We start from the raw sequence: 18845 nt of genomic DNA, 5'->3' as shown, positions 1-18845 counted from the left end.
AAAACAAAAATCAAAGGTATGAAACTAGTGCGCAGAGTTCGCAACAAATCTTTCACTTTATAAATCACATCAATATCACTTGTCCGCTGCAAGGTCCGCTGGTCTTCTGAATTGGAATCCAGGCTAAATTTTCCTTTTGCTCCTCGCATCACAAATAGCTCAGGCTCTTGTTCGTACTTATCGATCATTGAAGTACTTTATAGCAGAAATAGGGTCATATATAGGTTTCTACTGTGCGCGTGCTAAATTAAAAAATAAAATAATACCCTGATAGCTTGCCGGTTGCCGACACCACACTCGTCTTTTTGATATGTCAAACGATCAAAAAGCGCTAAAAAATGGACCAAGGGGAAAGATATTCCTCCATAGTGGAACATACAAAGGGGACTGGCTCAATGATCTAAAACATGGTAAGTCTATTGATAATAAGGCCTTTTTTCTCAAAAGTTGTAGATTCATTGACATACTTTCGATTGAAAATTGATCTTTGGCATTTGCGTAACTCTACCATAGTTTTCTTTTTCACCTGGTGAAAATGTGCTTGGGTATAGGTCTCTTGATAAAAATCGCACATGCGGTGGTAAATCGATTGGGCGTTTCCATGGCGACCGTAGCTCCAGTATGTAAACAGTAAACACAGGATTCCTCGCTCGGGCCGCTCGCGCAGTATGGGCTGTGTCTCGGTTGCGGTCGTGCTGTACCTATCCGATTATTGCCGACACTGACGAAGGCCCTTTCGATTTGCATCGTGTGTTGATGTTAGTCAATTGTCTAGTGAAACAAGAATCAGAAGATATTTCGGTGCAGATACTACGTGGATCTTCAGCACGTCTTCCGGTATGTTAGTGATTTGCAGTCCGTGAGACACCCGCCTATCAGAAGTTCAAGCACGACGATAGACTGCCCGAGGGGAGGGCTGAACTGTTCGAACTTTTAGCCTCAGGAATGCTCATTTCATCCTCGAAACTTTCAGTTTGCTGACGATGAGTACAGACAGCAGAAAGAAGTTCATTTTAACAACCGTCGCAAACTACTTTGAGGTCAGTCCATCAGACAAAAATATAGAAGCGTTGGAAAACAGTGCCGAGCTCAACACATTTCTCGATGATGGAAACTGTTTCGTGCTGATAGCATGCGGGGAAAGCAAAGACGGTAAGAATGCAGTTCATCTGAGCAACAAAATAGACGTGGGAAAAAATGACGAAAAAGTGTTGGTCTTCTTTAAGATCAAACCAGAAGCCATCACTCCAGACAATTTACACACGAATGTCTTCATGTCATCGATGCTGGACTCTCCAATAAGTGCGCTGTTTTATACCCTTCAAAAGGTGTACTCACCAGCGCTCCTGCAAAACGAAGAATGGAGCGGAAAGGTGGACCCAAAACTACAGGATCTCATATCTAATTTGCAGTCGGGATTGGGAAGCATTATCAGGCGTTCCGATTCTAAACAAAGGAAGGGCGCCGATGACTCCATGAGTACCATTTTCACACCATCTGACGAGTATGAATATTGGCTGGAGATGTCCAACACTGGGGACCGATCTGGATCGGTGTTTGCAAGTCTGCTGAGACCACTAGATTTGGCTTTCAAGAAGCTGGAGTCAATGAGCATCGGAGAAAGTGAAGACGTCGTCGAAGAAGCATTCAATGCCTTGGATGACCTGTGGAAAGCAGATGAGGCAGAGTATCCCGAAGCGCGGATGAAGCTGATGATGGATGTGGTTGGAAACACGCTGTGTCGATTCATTCAGATGCGGTTGTCTGACGCAGACTTGTGGCGAGGTTCGTACAACCAGGTGGAAGAGCCCCTGAATCAAGCCGTGACCGTCCTCGAACAGTGGATCGAAAATTGCAACCGGCTGACAACCGTGTTCTGGCCCAACTTCTCCCCGCACAAATGGAAGAGCCCCGCCTTCGTACCCGAACATGCCAAAAGCATGGTGCAGCGACTCAACGAAGTGATGAACCTTCGCATGCTGCACAAGCAGCTGACCAAACTGCTTTCCACGGCCGAGCAAGATGAACTGAAGACAAAAGATGCCTTCGCGCCCTTCTCTGGACTTAACCCTCTGCAGTACAACCCATACACGGAGCCACTATGGAAAGCAGCTGTGCAACAGTTCCAAAACTTGCTGAAGCCAGCAGAGCAGAAAATTGCCGGAAAACTTCGCATGCAGCTGCGTAACATGCAAGGCAACGCCCTGCAACTCATGCAAGAGTTCAAGCGCTATCGTGAACTTATCAAAGAGGAAAGCATTCGGAAGGAGCTCATAGCAGAGCGCGAGATGTTATTAGGTCAACTGCTGGAATATGTAAAAACAACACAACAAAACTTTCGTAGTCAACAAGGATCAGGACCACGCAGAATACTTGATGTACCTCAAGTGGTGAACAACATCTACTGGGCTCGACATATAGAGTCGAAAGCTAAGGACATCGAGAAGACCGGTGAAGCAATCCTATCCGATCTAGATGGGTACAGTGGCCTGAAAAAGGACACAAGTCACCTCTTAGACGAGTTGCAAGAATATCACCGAGAGCAGTTTGATTCGTGGAGCAAAGACACTATGGAAATGATCAAAGACAAGACACTCAGTCTGGCAACTGAAGAGCAAGTCGTTGAGTTTGAGAAAGGCAAACACATGAGAGTAAACTACAATCGTCGGTTGGTAGGACTCATTAGAGAAGTAAGACAGCTGATCGTTCTCGGCTACACTATTCCATCAAGAATCATTGAAGCCACTAACCTAGCCAAAAAATTCATGACACAAGCAAAGGCACTGGAACAGGTCGCAAACTTTCACAACACTATCGGTGATCGCATCATCAAGTCACAACGTCCAATGATGCTGGAGGCGGCGATGTCATTCGCTCAGCTAGTTCAGAAGCAGCAGGGCATCACATGGAATAACACGCAAGCAGTGGACGAGTACATTGTGAAACTGCAAACTGCTGTTGAGAGGCTGTCAAGGGACAACAACCGACTTGTCACGTCCCACAACCAAATCAAGGACAAAGTGCTCCTAATGATGGACACGGATCTTCTGCGGCAACAACAGAAGTGGAAAGACTTGCTCAGAGAAATAAGGAACATTTTTCAGCAGCTTGAGTCGGCTGGGTTCAAAGATCAGAAGACATGGCGGGCCCACTGGGACAGACAGATATACAAAGCCCTCGAGCACCAGTACCAGCACGGCCTTGAGGTAGTGAACCAGCATCTCCCGGAACTGAAAGTCGAACTTGTCTACAGAAACAGAAAATTACAGTTCTCACCGCCCATTGAAGAAATTCGCTTGAAGTACTACAGCCAGCTGAAGCGTTTTCTGAACATCCCGAACAACTTTCGTGGAGTAGGGGAAGGCGGATCGGAGGCCAGCATCTACCCAATCATCATCGAGAGGAATGCTTTCCGATACAACAAACTGTTTCAAGCCGCCGAGGAGCTTTTCCAGCGCTTGGAGTCCGTGAAGGATAAATTTGAAGACTGGGTCGCGCTCGGGTCTGTGGACATGGATGACCTCATCCAGAAGCGCTGCAAAACGTCCGAAGACTATGACAAGAACTTCAGGGCATCAAAGAGCAAAGGTCAAGAAATTGGCAGACTTCCAAGTACTGAGGAGAAGATAGATTGCATCACTGTTAGTTTCTCTGCCATTAGATCTGAAATCGAAATCATCAACAGGCGGTACTGGGACGCGCTGGTTTCGCTGCTCCAGCACAGCATCATCAGAGACTGTCATGCCTTAAACAGGTTCGCAACAGAGTCTTCAGAAGGACTGAAAAGACAACCACAGACGATCGAGGAAGTTGGAGAGTCGGCAGCTAGAAGAAATGAAATCGTCGCCGAAATGCCAGAATATGACAATCTCATGAAAGACGTGGAGAAAAGGAACAAGATGCTGGCAAATTGGACAAAAGACAAGGTTGACCAAGTGTCCAAGGTAACATCAAAATGGGATAACTTCCAGAGCCTTGTTACGAACTATGACGCATTGATGTCAAAGCAAATCGAAGGTCTGAAGTCCAGCATGAAATCGCAGGTGAAAAATCACCTCAAGGACGTGGAGAGATTCGCTGCCAAGTGGTATCAGTTCAAGCCCAAAGATGACATATTTGACCACGATACAGACGAAATCCTAAAAGGCCTTGCAATTGTCAAAGAAAAGAAGCGTGAGTGGGACGTTCTGGTCGAGGAACGAGAGAAGCTGATGGCAGGCTTCGAACAATTTGGAATGGAAAAACCAGACATGAGCGAGGCTGAAAAGGTGGAAAAAGACTTGTTCGAAGCAGAAGCTTCCTTTTCACTCTTCGAGGAGTATCACAACGGCATGAACGACATGCTGAAGGAGGAGTGGATTGTTTTCAGGAGCAAGTTGTACCGCTTTGAAGAATACCTGGGTCAGTGGAACGACAAACTTCAAGAAGAGCAGAAAAACCCCTTGGCTGTAAAGCTACTGAAGGAAATAGAAAAAGATTATGATCTTGTCCCAGCTATGAAGTTTGTCCGAGGAGATGCCTTCAGCGAGAAACATTGGAGCGAAATGTACAACATTCTAGGCATTCCTACGTCTCTTGGCATCGATAAACTGACATTTGGCGACCTTATGCGTGTGAAGTCCAAAATTTTGGACAACAAAGAAACTCTGAAAGAGCTCAATAGCAGAGCAACGGGAGAAGTAGCCATACGTCAAGCCCTACAGGAGCTAGATGCGTGGGAGATTGAGGCCAAGTTTAGTCTGGTCGAACAAACTGACTCAGGAAACAGACCCATCAAACTGATCAAAGACTGGAAAGAGCTCCTGAACAAGGTCGGCGATCTTCAGTGTCTTCTTCAGTCGCTGAAAGACTCTCCATACTACCAAGCGTTTTTGGATCGTGCTGGAATCTGGGAGCGCCGACTAGCAGACTTGGATGAATACCTGGCCAACCTGAATCAGATTCAGAGGAAGTGGGTGTACCTGGAGCCCATCTTTGGAAGGGGTGCCCTACCCAACGAGCAACCGCGCTTTAAGCGTATCAATGATGACTTCAGGGCAATAATGGGTGATGTGGAGAAGGACCCGCGGGTTGTTTCTCTTTGCAAGATATCCGGACTCAGAGACATGCTGGTCACCATGATGGACCAGCTAAGCAGGTGTCAGAAAAGCCTGAGCGAATTCCTGGAGGAAAAACGGTCTCAGTTCCCTCGTTTTTATTTCATCGGTGACGACGATCTTCTCGAAATTCTGGGACAAGCAACAAACCCCACAATTATCCAGTCTCACCTGAAGAAGCTATTCGCTGGGATATACAGAGTGGACTTTGACGACAGCAACTCCAAAATTATTGCGATGAAGTCTCTTCAAGGTGAAACGGTCAAGCTGAAGAAACCAGTGCAAATCACCAAGAACGTAGAGGGCTGGCTACAGGAACTAGCAAACGAAATGAAAAGCACATTGACAGCTCTGCTTGTAGAGTGTTTGCAAGACGCGCATGGAAAAGGACCAGACCCACTCGCATATCCAAGTCAGATCCTGTGTCTGTCAGAAAGCATTATGTTCACTGAAAGGTGTGAAAAGGCTATCGAAAAAGGGACCCTAAAAGAAGCTCTAACGGAACTCAGGGCTCAGTTAGAGAGCTACACAAACCAAGATATTGACACCAGTGACGATGAAGGAAAAGTGCTCCAGCTGAAACTGAAATCATTGATATTGGATACCATCCACAATGTCGCAGTAGTGGAGGAACTCATCGCGTCATCCGTCAAAGCACTCGATCACTGGATGTGGCAAAAGCAGCTGAGATATTACATGAAGAAAGATGTCGCTGTAATGCGGATGGTGGATGCCGAATTCGAGTACACCTACGAGTATCAAGGCAACGCCCCAAAGCTCGTCCATACACCGCTCACCGACAAATGCTATCTTACGCTCACTCAGGCCATGCACATGGGAATGGGAGGAAACCCATATGGCCCTGCCGGTACCGGGAAGACAGAATCAGTGAAGGCTCTCGGGAACTTGTTTGGACGACAGGTGCTGGTGTTCAACTGCGACGAAGGCATTGACGTACAGTCCATGGGTCGCATTTTCATAGGCCTGGTGAAGTGCGGAGCATGGGGATGCTTCGACGAGTTCAATCGTCTGGATGAGGCAGTGTTGTCAGCCGTCTCCATGCAGATCCAAGTGATACAGGCCGCGCTGAAAAACAAGGAGCCCCGTATCAAGCTCCTGGGAAATGACCTCGGGATCGACTACAACTCCGGCATTTTCATTACGATGAATCCCGCTGGCAAGGGTTACGGTGGGCGCTCAAAACTACCAGACAACCTGAAGCAACTGTTCAGACCGGTGGCAATGACTACACCCAATAACGAGCTTATCACAGAGACCATTTTGTACTCTGAAGGCTTCAAGCATGCGAAGACTCTGGGCAAAAAGCTCACCGCTGTATTCAATTTATCGAGACAGCTTCTGTCTGCTCAGCAGCATTACGACTGGGGCTTGCGGGCGCTGAAAACTGTTCTGGGAGGATGTGGCAACCTTCTGTCGCTACACAAGGCGTCATTGGAGGACGGTGCTCAGGTAGACGAAAAGACGGAGGCGAAACTTATCGTACAAGCGGCCAGATTCAACACCATGTCCAAGCTGACATTCGCAGACACAAATCGTTTCGATTCTCTTATCAACGATGTCTTCATCGATGTCAAAGTTGATGACGTTAGCTACGAAGAGCTTGTAAATGCCATCAAGGAGACACTGAAAGAGTTGGGTCTGATGGAGAGTCAAACTCAAATCAAGAAGGCGATTGAGCTCTATGAACAGCTGAACCAACGAATGGGCTGTGTTGTCGTGGGTCCAAGTGGCTGCGGAAAAAGCACATTATGGAAAGTGCTTCGACTGGCTATGATCAAAACTGGCCGGACAGTGAAGATTCACACCATGAATCCCAAGGCCATGCCCCGCACTCAACTTCTCGGGCACATTGACATGGACACACGAGAGTGGTTCGACGGCGTTTTGACCAACAGCGCCCGTCAGGTTGTGAAGGAGCCGAAAGAGGTTCAATCTTGGATCATCTGTGACGGTGACATAGATCCGGAGTGGATCGAGTCACTCAACTCTGTGCTCGACGACAACCGCCTGCTTACGATGCCGTCCGGAGAGCGCATCCAGTTCGCTCCAAACGTCAACTTCCTGTTCGAAACACATGATCTCAGCTGTGCTTCACCTGCGACAATATCTCGAATGGGCATGATTTTCTTGAGCGACGAAAACACTGATGTTGATGCTGTCGTCTCAGCATGGGTAGCTCGACAGCCGGAAGAACGCCAGAAAGTGGTGGGTCAACTCGTAGAGGACCACTTCCACAACGCTGTTGAGTGGGTTTTAGATGCCGACGCATTTGAAACAGATACAACCCTCATTGGCACTGTGATGAATGGTCTATCGCACTTGTCCAACGCAAAGACCAAAACCGGTTTTGCTGTGTCCCTCGTGTATGGTTTAGGCGGAAACCTGAAGAAGGAAGCAAGAGCCAAATTCGCTACCGAGGTCTTTGGGTGGTTGGGTGAGTCTCCTCCAGACCCACACAATCCCCTCAACTTCCACTACAATGAGCGAAGAGATAGAATGGAGGCGTATGGCATGGGCGAACAGGCCAAAGTGACTGTCGAAGCCCTGTTCTCGTCCAGCCCGCCGCTGATTTTGACACCAGACATTCAGAGAACGCTGGATTACTTTAGGCCGTGGCTACAAGGAGAACAGCGTGAACCTTTCCTCATGGTAGGACCAGAGGGGAGTGGAAAAACTCAGATGCTATACGAGTGCTTCAAGAAAATGAAATCCACCCAGGTGGCTACAGTCCACTGTAGTGCGCAGACAACACCGCAGCACGTCCTCCAAAAGCTGACACAAATGTGCATACAGATCACGACAAACACCGGAAGAGTCTACCGACCGAAGGAAACTGAGTGGCTTGTGCTATACCTGAAGGACATCAATCTCCCAAAGCCAGACAAATGGGGAACATGTCAGCTCATCGCTTTTCTTCAGCAAGTCGTCACGTACAAAGGTTTCTGGGACCAAAGCCTTGAGTGGGTGGGACTGGAAAACGTCCAAATCGTGGGAAGCATGATCGGTGGCAAGGCCCTCGGAAAGCATGAACTGTCGACTCGGTTCACGTCCATTATTCGCCTTCTCTCTGTGGACTACCCTGACATGGATCAGATGCAGAACATCTACGCCTTGTACTTGAAGCCCATCCTGCAAGGCATGTCTGGTGGGGTTGGTGAAGCTCTCTCGGCAAAGACAGGGCAGCTGGCTGAGTCAACCCTGAAGGTGTTTCAGCAGCTGCAAACTTCGTTCAGCGCAGATGACCACAGTCACTATGTCTTCTCGATGCGCAACCTCACAGACTGGCTTCTTGGACTCATCCGGTACGATATCGACGAAGGAAACGCTGTTGAGGAAATGCTGGAAGTTTGGGCATACGAGGCCTGTCGCATGTTCAGAGATCGGCTTGTCACCGATGTTGACCAATCGAAGTTCGACAAAATCATCTTCGATGTGATTTCGACCGACTGGGGCATCAACCTCCACGGTCATCTTGACGCAAAGTTTTTCGTGACACCAGGAGCCCGATCCACATCTCAAACTGGGGTCGGTCGCTCCTTGCCCATCACTGGTAAACACCTGGGCAGCCTGGAACCAGACGACTGGCAGGCGTGCATCGTAAAAGGTGCCAACCAGTTCGTAGCTGAGCATTACGACCTGGATATGTTCGTGTTTCGTGAAGTGCTTGAGAACATCGCCAGGGTCGAGCGAGTGCTCTCATTTCCAGGAGGATCCTTGTTGATGGCTGGCCGTTCCGGAGTAGGCCGTAGAACATCCGTCGGTATTGCTGCCTGCATGTTGGGAGCGACTCTAGTGTCGCCGAAGATGGGCAAGGGATACGGCGTGAAGCAGTTCCGCACCGATCTCAAGGCTTACATGCAGATGGCTGCCATCGAAAACCAGCAAGTGGTTTTCATCTTGGAGGATCATCAGGTACCGATTCGTCGTTCCTGGAGATGGTGAATTCTCTGCTGAGTGCAGGAGAGATCCCGGGTCTTTTTGCACCCGAAGAAATCGAACCGATGGTCGCTCCACTCCGCGACGACGCATCCCAAGAGGGATTCAGAGGTCCTCTGTTCTCTTTCTTCTCATCGCGTGTGAAGAAAAACCTGCATGTGGCTGTGATCATGGACTACACAAATCCCTCGTTCACGGTGAACTGTCAGAGCAACCCTGCCCTGATCAAGCAGTGCAATGTCATGTGGATGAGCAAGTGGAGTAAGGAGAGCATGTGCTCCCTGCCAATGATGGTCATCACTAAGAGCAAGGACTCGGGGGACGCAGCAGGAGTCTTCACACAAGAGAAAAAGAAGAAAAAGGACAAGAGAGAAAGACGAGTTTCAGGCGGAGATTCCCTGCTAAATGGATTCCTCTCCATCCACCAGTCCATGCCAAGCAACGCTGCGACACCGAGAAAGTATATGCAGCTGATGAAAACATACCTGAAAGTGTACAAACACAAGAAGCAGATGATTCTCGACAGGCAGCAGCACTTGAAAGGTGGTGTCGACAAACTGAACGAAGCAACAACAGTTGTGGACAAGCTGAAAAAGGAGGCTGGAGAACAGGAGGTCAAACTAAACCAAAAGCAGGAGGAAGCAAACAAAGCACTCAAGATGATTACCAACACCATGAAGTCAGCAAGTAAACAAAAGGAGGAAATGGAGGTTCTGAAAGACAAAGCAGAGAAAGAAAGTGTCAAAATGCAAAAGCGGAAAGAAGGCATCGACAAAGAGCTGGCAGAAGTGGAACCCGTTCTGGCAGAAGCCCGAAAAGCAGTTGGAAACATCAAATCCGAGTCTCTTTCCGAGGTCAGGTCACTTCGAGCACCACCAGATGTCATCCGTGACATTCTAGAGGGAGTGATGGGACTCTTGGGCATAGCTGATACTTCATGGAACAGCATGAAAAGCTTCTTGGCACAAAGAGGGATAAAGGAGGACATCATGAAATTTGATGCCCACAGCATCTCTGTATCACAACGAAAGAAGGTAGAAAAGCTGCTGAAGGAAAGAGGAAAAAGTTATGACCCAGCAAATGCCAAGCGAGCGTCCCAGGCAGCAGCGCCGTTAGCATCATGGGTGAAGGCTAATGTCACTTATGCAGTGATTCTGGAAAAGATCAAACCACTGGAAGACGAACAAACGCCCTGCAAAAGAACATTGACGAAGCTCAAGAGGCGATGGATCGACTTGGGGATGATCTCGGGAATGTTGAAAAGCACGTTCAGGGGCTCACGGAGCAGTTGAACAAGTCGACCAAGGAAGCTGCTTCAATTGAAGTCGGCTTGACCAAGGCCAAAGAAACGTTGACAGCGGCCGAAAATTTGGTTGGACAGTTGTCTGGGGAATATGACAGGTGGACAAAACAGTTGGATGAGCTGCAACACGAGTTGGAGACGCTACCTCTCAGGTCACTTCTAGCTGCGTCTTTCATCAACTATCTATCGGATGCATCTGAGGACGTGCGCACGTCTAAGACGCAGCAGTGGTGCGAGCTCCTCGGCCTGGAGAAGTTTCAATTCCGTGGTCATATGAGCACTGAAAGAGAAATGCTGACATGGAAAGGCGAGGGTCTACCATCTGACGACCTGAGTGTGGAAAACGGCGTCGTTGTCATGCACAGTGGAACAGTCACTTTCCTCATTGACCCATCATCGCGTGCCATCGAGTGGCTGAAAACCCATCTGAAAGATTCAGGAGGAGTAGAGGCAGTCACACAGCAAGATGAGAAGTTTTCAACACAGCTGGAAATGGCTGTGCGATTCGGCAAAACGCTGATCATACAGGAAGTTGACCACTTCGAGCCGGTGTTGTTCCCACTGATGAGACAAAATGTGTCTACACAGGGCACGAGACAAACCATTCAGGTGGGCGACAAAATGCTGGACTATAACGAGAACTTTAGACTGTTCCTCGCCACAAGAAATCCAGAACCAAGCATTCCACCAGATTGTGCGAGCATCCTGACCACCGTCAACTTCATCACAACCAGAGCTGGACTGACAGGTCAGCTATTGGCGCTGACGCTGCAGTCCGAAAAGCCTGAACTGGAGGTGAAGAGAAGAGAACTGTTAAAACAGGAAGAGGACAACAAAATCAAACTGTCTCAGTTGGAAGACAAGCTTCTAGTGGAGTTGGCAAGTGCCAAAGGTAACATCCTGGAGAACAAAGAACTTCTGGCCTCTCTGAACGAGTCAAAAACATCTTCGTCAAAGATCGCAACTTCCATCAAAGAAGGACAAAAAATCCAGGAAACCCTCGGAAAAGAGCGCGACGCATATCTTCCACTCGCAGAGAGTGGCTCCCAGTTGTACTTCATAGTCACGGATCTCTGCAAGATCAACAACATGTACCACTTTTCCCTGTCTTCGTTCATGGACCTGTTTTCACAGGCCTTTCAGGTAAAAAGCGATGGAGTCGATACTGGCATGCGTATCACCACTCTCAAACGAGCGGCCACTGATGCAGTGTATACAAACACATGCCGATCTCTATTCAAAGCCGATCGACTGATGTTTGCGCTACATTGTGTGCACGGAATGAATCCAAAGATGTTCCAGGCTAACGAATGGGAGGCGTTCACAGGGCAGCTGCTGTCCGACGTCAAAACTGATGCAGAAACTCTGCGAAAGCAGATGCCATCATGGGTAACTGAAGATCGAGCTCTGGCTGTGTCCTTGTTGAAGTCCAACCTCCCGAAACTCTGGGAAGTGCTGAAACTCGAGGACAGTAATGCGTGGGCAGGTTTCGCTACTAGCCCCGAGTGTGAGCGCAACCTCCCTGCACATCTGAATGACAAGCTTACGCAATTCCAAAAGCTGCTGGTAGTGCAAGCACTTCGACCTGACAGACTGCAGACGGCCATGATTGAGTTTGCCTCCTCGGTGATGGGACATGACCTGTCTCCACCTCCCCTCGATCTTCGAGAGCTACTGACGGAAACAACTGCATCAACACCGGTGCTCATCCTCATCTCTCCCGGATCCGATCCTTCAGAAGAGTTACAAGAACTCGCAAAGAACAAAGTGGGACTCGACAAGTTCTCCGAGGTGGCCATGGGACAAGGACAGGCCGAGATTGCACTGAGAAAGCTGAAATCGTGTAGTGAGTCAGGCGAGTGGCTGTGCCTGAAAAACCTCCATTTGGTGACTGCGTGGCTCCCTGTTCTTGAAAAAGAACTCCTGAAACTGACTCCGAAGGACACGTTCCGACTCTGGCTGACTGCTGAAGCTCACACAAAATTCACGCCGACGCTCCTGCAAAGCAGCATGAAGGTCACATACGAAGCCCCTCCAGGTGTGAAAAAGAACCTCCTTCGTTCCTACACGATGGGGGACCAGAGTACATTGCAGCTGGAGGCGGAAACGCTCAGCGAGCTCAGGCGCTGTTTGCCCTGGCATGGTTCCACGCTGTGGTCCAAGAACGACGAACGTTCATTCCTCAAGGTTGGACCAAGTTCTACGAATTCAACTTCGCTGATCTCAAGGCAGGTGCAGACATCCTCGACCGCTTGGTGGCGATGGGAACCTTGCGCTGGGACTACATGCACGGTCTGATGGAAAACGCCATTTACGGTGGCCGCGTGGACAACTCATTCGATCTTCGTGTGATGGTGTCATACCTCAAAGAGTTTTTCAACGGAGAGGTCATCTCTGGGTCGTCCAAAGCTCATCGTCCTCTGGGCCCGAACATCAACCTGCCGACGTCCGCAGACTTCAAGGAATACATCCGCATCATCAAGTCATTCAGTGAAACCGACAAACCCATCTACTTCGGCCTTCCTGCGAACATCGACCGTTCGGCACAGCGCATGATCAGCGCGAATGTCATCAGCCAGCTGAAGGTGCTGATGAGATCAATGCAGGCGACTGACAAGTTCGACCGCGACAAGTGGCAGAAAGAACTGTCACCAGTGCTAAACCTGTGGAAGAAGCTCAACTCAGAGGTCAATCTGACGAAGCAAATCACGCGGCAGTCAGCACATCGAATGTCGATCAGCAGCACCAAAGAACCAATCACCTCTTTCATCCAGCTCGAACACTTCAACGCGCTGCGTTTGGTACAGGACGTGCATCGCAGCTTGGCAAACGTCAGCAAAGTGATCCGTGGCACTATGCTTCTGTCCCCTGACGTCAAGAAGGTGGCAGATAGCCTGATGCGCAACGAAACACCGGGCGCGTGGCAGGCGGTGTGGGAGGGACCAGAAGATCCGTTCCAGTACCTGCGCTCCCTGGTCAGTCGCACGCTCGCCTGCAAACGCTGGGTGCAGAAAGCCGAGTCGGGCACACTGCTCAACGAGCCGCTCGATCTATCTGAGCTGTTCCATCCAGACACCTTCCTGAACGCACTACGCCAGCAGACTGCGCGCTTGCACAAAACAGCCATGGACGGATTAGTGTTTGTCTCGTCCTGGGCGAAGATCGGAGTCAACTCGAAGATGCCGGTAAAATTGACTGGCCTGCAGCTGGAGGGCTGTGCATTCGATGGAGCACGACTGACAGAGAGTCGTGCTGATTCGCCTAGTGTCACTAGTGTACCCGTCTGTACAGTGGCTTGGGTGCCTCGTGACGATGCCGAAGCCAAAGTCCCGACCGAGGTCATCTCAATGCCGCTGTACATGACTCAGGAGCGCGAAAAGGTCGTCGTGTGCCTGGATGTCCCCTGCGCTGGGGAGACCGGGCGCTGGATTCAGTCGGGTGCCGCCATGTTCCTCAAGGATTAGCTGTCCGACCCGTCACAAAGAGCTGGTGTGAGGTGCCGACGTAGGACTTGGCGCCCGCCAGTACGATTGCCGTAGATTTCCTGTGAGGAAGTCAGATGCACTTGCGAGGAAAGGCCCATTTACTGGGAAGAGGATCGGAGCTGCACCGTCGCCGTCGCAAAAAGAATGCGTCCGGACTGCCTGAGCTATGTTTCTTTTCGGTGTGCGACTTACTGTGATCAGCTTACGGCAAGGTCGCGCGATTTATGTGGTTTTCTTAATACCACAACTATAGTAGTGTTCATGCTTGCTCGCGTTGTGATTGTGAAACTGTCAAGTTAGTGCATGAACGTGCAGAAAATGATGATTTCGTTATCAGCCATATTCAGGGTGTGTTATCGAGAAAGTTTATAGCGTGTTATTCAGCATTGAGGAGAAAATGATGATCGTGATCAACCGAATGATGTATACGAACTTTGTATGTAGAAGCGAATATACTGAATAGTGAATGTATTAGCAATAGCGTCGTCTGGGGTTTGGCGTTAAATTTGGTTTACGGAATACATACAGATGATACGAGGTACATACACATGAAAACGAAAGCGCACTATATCGTGTTTAACCCGGCGGCCGCTGGGCCTCCGCGCCACCCGCCGGCCGCTGGGGGGGGGCATATAGTTGCCCCCCCCTTTACTTCTGCGACGATATCGTCGCAACGCGAGGAGATAGAGAAGCGAAACTTTGCACACATCTTCCTGAATACCTAGCCGAGGTTGTGTCCAAATTTGGTGTTGATGCCATTTGAAATGACGTCATAGTGACGTCATAAGTGAAATTATAGTTTTGCGACTCTCATATTCCTCACGATACATCAGATATATGGGACCGAATATAAAGGACCGATTATTGGTCAGAAACTAGATGGAAGTGTAGTTAGATGTTGAGGATGACAGCAGTAGTTCATTTACAGTTGAGTTTCATGCTCAGCGTCGTCAGAAACGGTCCATATCGGAAAACGGCAAAACTTTATGACGTCATTGTGACGTCATCTTAGGCGCTAAACCACCAAACTTTCCTCAAACATTGCCTAGGTATTCATTTGAAGCTATGCCAAGTTTCACGTTCGTAGCTCATCAGGTTTCGGAGATATTCACAAAACGTAAGGGGGGGCAACTTTATGCCCCCCCCCCCCCAGCGGCTCGTGGGTTAAAGAGTGGTGTGGACGCCTGCTAATAGTGACTACTGTTCACACTCCTTTTTGGTACTTACGCTGACTGATGTGTGCGCTCCCTGGTCGTACGGTGCGAAACTGTTCCAACAGGAAAGGGCATTTTCGAGTGGTCGAACGGCGCGATCTACAGCGGCGACTGGGCGTGGAACCGGCGCCACGGGTACGGCGTCTACACGGAACTGTGCCCCCGCACTGCCAGCTGATCCAGTACAACGGACAGTGGTGTGCGACAAGAGACAGGTCAGCGGCGGCGTCAACCATATTCACACAGACACACGATCCCCGGACACAACAGTCCACCGCTAAAAAAAAATGTGAGGCTATGCCAATCTCAGCAGATGGCTTTGACCGACGATTTTTAAATACGGAGTGATCCAGAGGAAGACAGCAAATAGTGGGCTTGCAGGCTGTAAGCTACATTCCAAGTTTCATGGTAGTCTGACAAATAGTTCCTAAGATACAGATGCAAAACTTAACCGCTACTGACAGTTGACACCTCCCCTTACTTTAGCGGTGAACTGTACAAACGAGGCGTTTCACCTACTGACGTGCCATTTAGATACGAGCGTCTCCAAAACATTGATGATAAAACAATTAATTGATTTTATGATTGTAGATGCTCTGAAAAATTAGCTCCCAACTTAACCCTCGCCGGCACAGGGGGGGGGGGGGGGGGGGTTGATGCAACCCCCCCTAAGGTTTTTCGCGAATAACTCGCGTAAAAAGCGGCCGATTGCGACGAAACTTTCAGTACCTCGCATTGATCAATTTTACACCTACCCTGAAAATGTCATGACCCTGACCCCAATGACCTTTGACCTGTGACCTCTTTTCTGTGACCATGTTTGGCCGAAATCGCGGTTCGGCGCATGTCCGCTCGCATTAGCCGCGCGTTTGCAACTTTTCGTGGTTTCAAACGTTCAAACATGTGATTTGATGTTGCTCCCATGCATTAGGGGGGTGTCAAGGTCACCTGAAGGTCAGGTCAGGTCATTGACCTTTGGTGACCTCGGTTCACTTTTTCGAGTTTTACATGTTTCTAGGCTAGTTTTTGGAGCTGAATTCGAATTTAGCAACCATTTGAACATTAACGAAGTAGTTTTGGTGCCTTGTAACATGTTACGAAGCTGTCCGAGGCGGTTGACACGTATTACGAATACCCGTCACAACCCCTACCGGTTGACCTGACCTGACCTGACCCGACCTGGTCTAAATGCTTAAAGACATCATCTATGATCAAAACTAACACGATATTCGTGATCAGCACCCCGGAAAACCACATAGCAGCCACACTTTACGACTTTCTAACAGGTCCGATTTCCCGGTTTTCGGGTCATTGACCTGACCTGGAAGGTCACCCGATGACCTAGGACCTTAAAATTGGGTATCATCGGCTTCGTCTCGTGACGGGCAACACGCTCGTTTTTTCCGCGAAGCTCTAGCTGGATCAGGGGCCAAACGCGAGGGGGGGGGAGGGTCGTACCAACCCCCTTGTGCCGTCGAAGGACTCAAAATGGGCTGTGCGGCGAGGTTAAGAATGCCTGCACATCGTAACAAAGAACCAGGTCCGTTGACCGTTGATCATGCATGTAAGATCCCATAACAATCAGACCCTTTACTTCCTACCAACCATGAACAGCACTTGAAAAATCATTGAATTCCTTCCGAAGCATCCTTGCCCAGCTGGTGTGACCCCGCAGGGACATGGCGTGCAATTCTACGCAGACGGCGAGAGCTACGAGGGTGACTGGCACAACAACAAGCGGCGCGGCTGGGGCAGGATGTTCTACAAGGACGCAGTCTCTACGAGGGAGAGTGGCACGACGACATTCGGGAGGGCAGAGGACTCCTGAGAAAGGGTACGTCCAGTGATCCAAAGTAAATCAGCGTTGGTTCGCGTGATTCCGACCCGGCTATGGGAAGGCGGTGCATGTTAGAAAAAAAATATGACATGGACACTCATAACAGACCTATAAACAACATTATCATACCTCAAGCGCCATGTTCATCAAGCGCAAGAAAATGCATTTCATGCATTACACTATGTAGTTACCGTTATCACAGACCCCTGTGCAGAATCTGTGATTGCTTAAACGTTTAAAAATCAATCCATGAGGTCAGATAATGCTCTGGTGCTGTGCTGGCATATGTATGTTAAATCTGCCAAGAAAGTGGTCCACACGCATGACGGTGTTTGCCGGCCGCAGCTGACGGTAACTGTACGAGGGCACGTGGCACCGGGACACCAAGCACGGCCCCGGCCTCTACCAGCACAAACGGACGGGCAGATGCAGGAGGGCATCTGGGTGGACGGCATGGTCAAGTGCAGCGCAGTGGAGGACAAGAACCGGCTGTTTGCCTCCGAGCCCACGCCGTACCCCATACCGCTGGTCAGTGGCACTGCGCTACATGACCTCGCTGAGGCGGCCATCAGATTAGTGTACGTTTGGTCAGTCAACTTAACTCCATCAGGGATCAGAAGTGATCTCACCTGTCTCCAGGCCAGGATATTTGCCCAAATGACATCGATTCGTCTAAAGTAAGCTAAACGAAAACTACTTTTACGTTATTGAAAACCACAGATTATAGTCTCGTGACGACTACGCAGTCATCGATTACAACCATTGCAATAACAATTTTGACTCTCCGGGTTTCTGTACATGACAATTTTCTGAGCAACTGACACTTGACAGTCACATTGCCTTTGCGATTCTAGGAACTGTAGCCGGCCGTTTCAATCGATCAAGTGGAGCATTCCGCCGCCACAGCACATCGAGCGGTTGGTCCTGGCGACGGCTGGCGTTGCCCGTAAGCCTGCCGTGTTGACCGGCAGTTGCCGCGCTGTCTGATCGATACGGCGGTGGCCCGCCGGCCCACCTGACCGTGTCTGTGTGTCTGGTGTCCAGCTGGAGCTGCTGCAGCCGGTGGCCGTGCTGCGCGAGGCGGCCGCCGAGTTCGTGACGCTCATCCCCGAGCAGTACCGCCAGGCCGGCCGAGACGGCCTCCTCCGCCTCCTCCACGTACTCGTCACCTCCAGCGTGGCCTCCGAGCCCGGCACGGAGCCTCCTCCAGTGACGCGGCCTCCTCCGACACATCGCCTCCAGCGCTGCCAGCACAGACACTCGTTAGAACGCTGCGCCCGCGATCTCCGAGCAATAGCGAATAGCTGGGCCTGGATCATCATGAAATTCATTGTTAACATAATAAACATAATCATGCGATAAATCTGATGTAGCAACTCACCAAGTGTTCAAATCGTCATCTTGTAGCAACTGATGAAATGATTCTGAGTTGAATGATACATATTTCGTTGACAACATAGACGATATATTGCCGAATAAAGGAGCAGTGGACACAGCTTGTAATTGCAGAGGCCAAGCATGAACACCACAAAGGTCTAACAGGCTTGAACACAGTCGCATTGGCAAAATAGGTACCTCGTAAAGCTTTCGTTCAAAGAAAAAAAAATGGTACGATGTAACACAATGTGATACATTGTGACTATTTTGATAAATACCTTAGTGTATATGGAAGACACGCATACAAACAAAAACGGGTGCTACACGAAATAGCATCAGATCCCCATCAGTCCTTTTGTAACACTCCATGATTTGCCTCGAGCACGGCACTAGGCCTATCACAAACCCGTCTGTAGCCCATTGGTGGCACCACCTCAGACCGTTCGCGCCTGCTGTCCGATCAGAGCTGATCCGTCCACGGCCACCTGGGATTCTATGGGGGTATCACGCCACGGGGAGGCGACGAGTGCTGCCTGCCAGGCGCTGGAACAGGGCAAGGATGCCGGTAGGAGGCGG

The 18845-nt window shown here is 49.6% G+C and overlaps 2 protein-coding genes across 3 annotated transcripts; both read left to right on the top strand.

Moving 5' to 3' along the window:
- Positions 1–51: 51 nt before the first annotated feature.
- Positions 52–18674, top strand: LOC122363791. 2 transcript variants are annotated; one of them, XM_043333441.1, is made up of 4 exons: positions 52–410; positions 16731–16889; positions 17238–17420; positions 17937–18674. In XM_043333441.1, the coding sequence occupies exons 3-4, from the start codon at positions 17319–17321 to the stop codon at positions 18252–18254; spliced, it is 420 nt and encodes a 139-aa protein (XP_043189376.1). In that variant the 5' UTR covers positions 52–410; positions 16731–16889; positions 17238–17318; the 3' UTR covers positions 18255–18674. The 2 variants fall into 2 exon arrangements, with proteins under 2 accessions (XP_043189376.1, XP_043189377.1); XM_043333442.1 differs by lacking the exon at positions 52–410 and adding an exon at positions 15244–15270.
- On the top strand, positions 8922–14087 carry LOC122363814 (cytoplasmic dynein 2 heavy chain 1-like). Its single transcript, XM_043333546.1, has 3 exons — positions 8922–9029; positions 9200–9732; positions 12329–14087. The coding sequence occupies exons 1-3, from the start codon at positions 8922–8924 to the stop codon at positions 13818–13820; spliced, it is 2133 nt and encodes a 710-aa protein (XP_043189481.1). The 3' UTR covers positions 13821–14087.
- Positions 18675–18845: the final 171 nt, after the last annotated feature.

The sequence above is a fragment of the Amphibalanus amphitrite genome, unplaced genomic scaffold, assembly GCF_019059575.1.
Source record: "Amphibalanus amphitrite isolate SeventyFive unplaced genomic scaffold, NRLGWU_Aamphi_draft 000640F_arrow, whole genome shotgun sequence".
Taxonomy (NCBI): domain Eukaryota; kingdom Metazoa; phylum Arthropoda; class Thecostraca; order Balanomorpha; family Balanidae; genus Amphibalanus; species Amphibalanus amphitrite.
Note: the sequence above shows the minus strand (reverse complement) of the source record. Positions and strands in the feature narration are given on the sequence as shown.

Coding starts and splice junctions, on each gene's coding strand:
- LOC122363814 (XM_043333546.1), top strand. CDS start 8,922: ATGGGCAAGGGATACGGCGTGAAGCAGTTCCGCACCGATCTCAAGGCT. Junction 9,030..9,199: donor TCATCTTGGAGGATCATCAG/GTACCGATTCGT, acceptor TCGCGTGTGAAG/AAAAACCTGCATGTGGCTGT. Junction 9,733..12,328: donor ATGATTACCAACACCATGAA/GTCAGCAAGTAA, acceptor TGACTGCTGAAG/CTCACACAAAATTCACGCCG.
- LOC122363791 (XM_043333441.1), top strand. CDS start 17,319: ATGCAGGAGGGCATCTGGGTGGACGGCATGGTCAAGTGCAGCGCAGTG. Junction 17,421..17,936: donor CGCCGTACCCCATACCGCTG/GTCAGTGGCACT, acceptor TCTGGTGTCCAG/CTGGAGCTGCTGCAGCCGGT.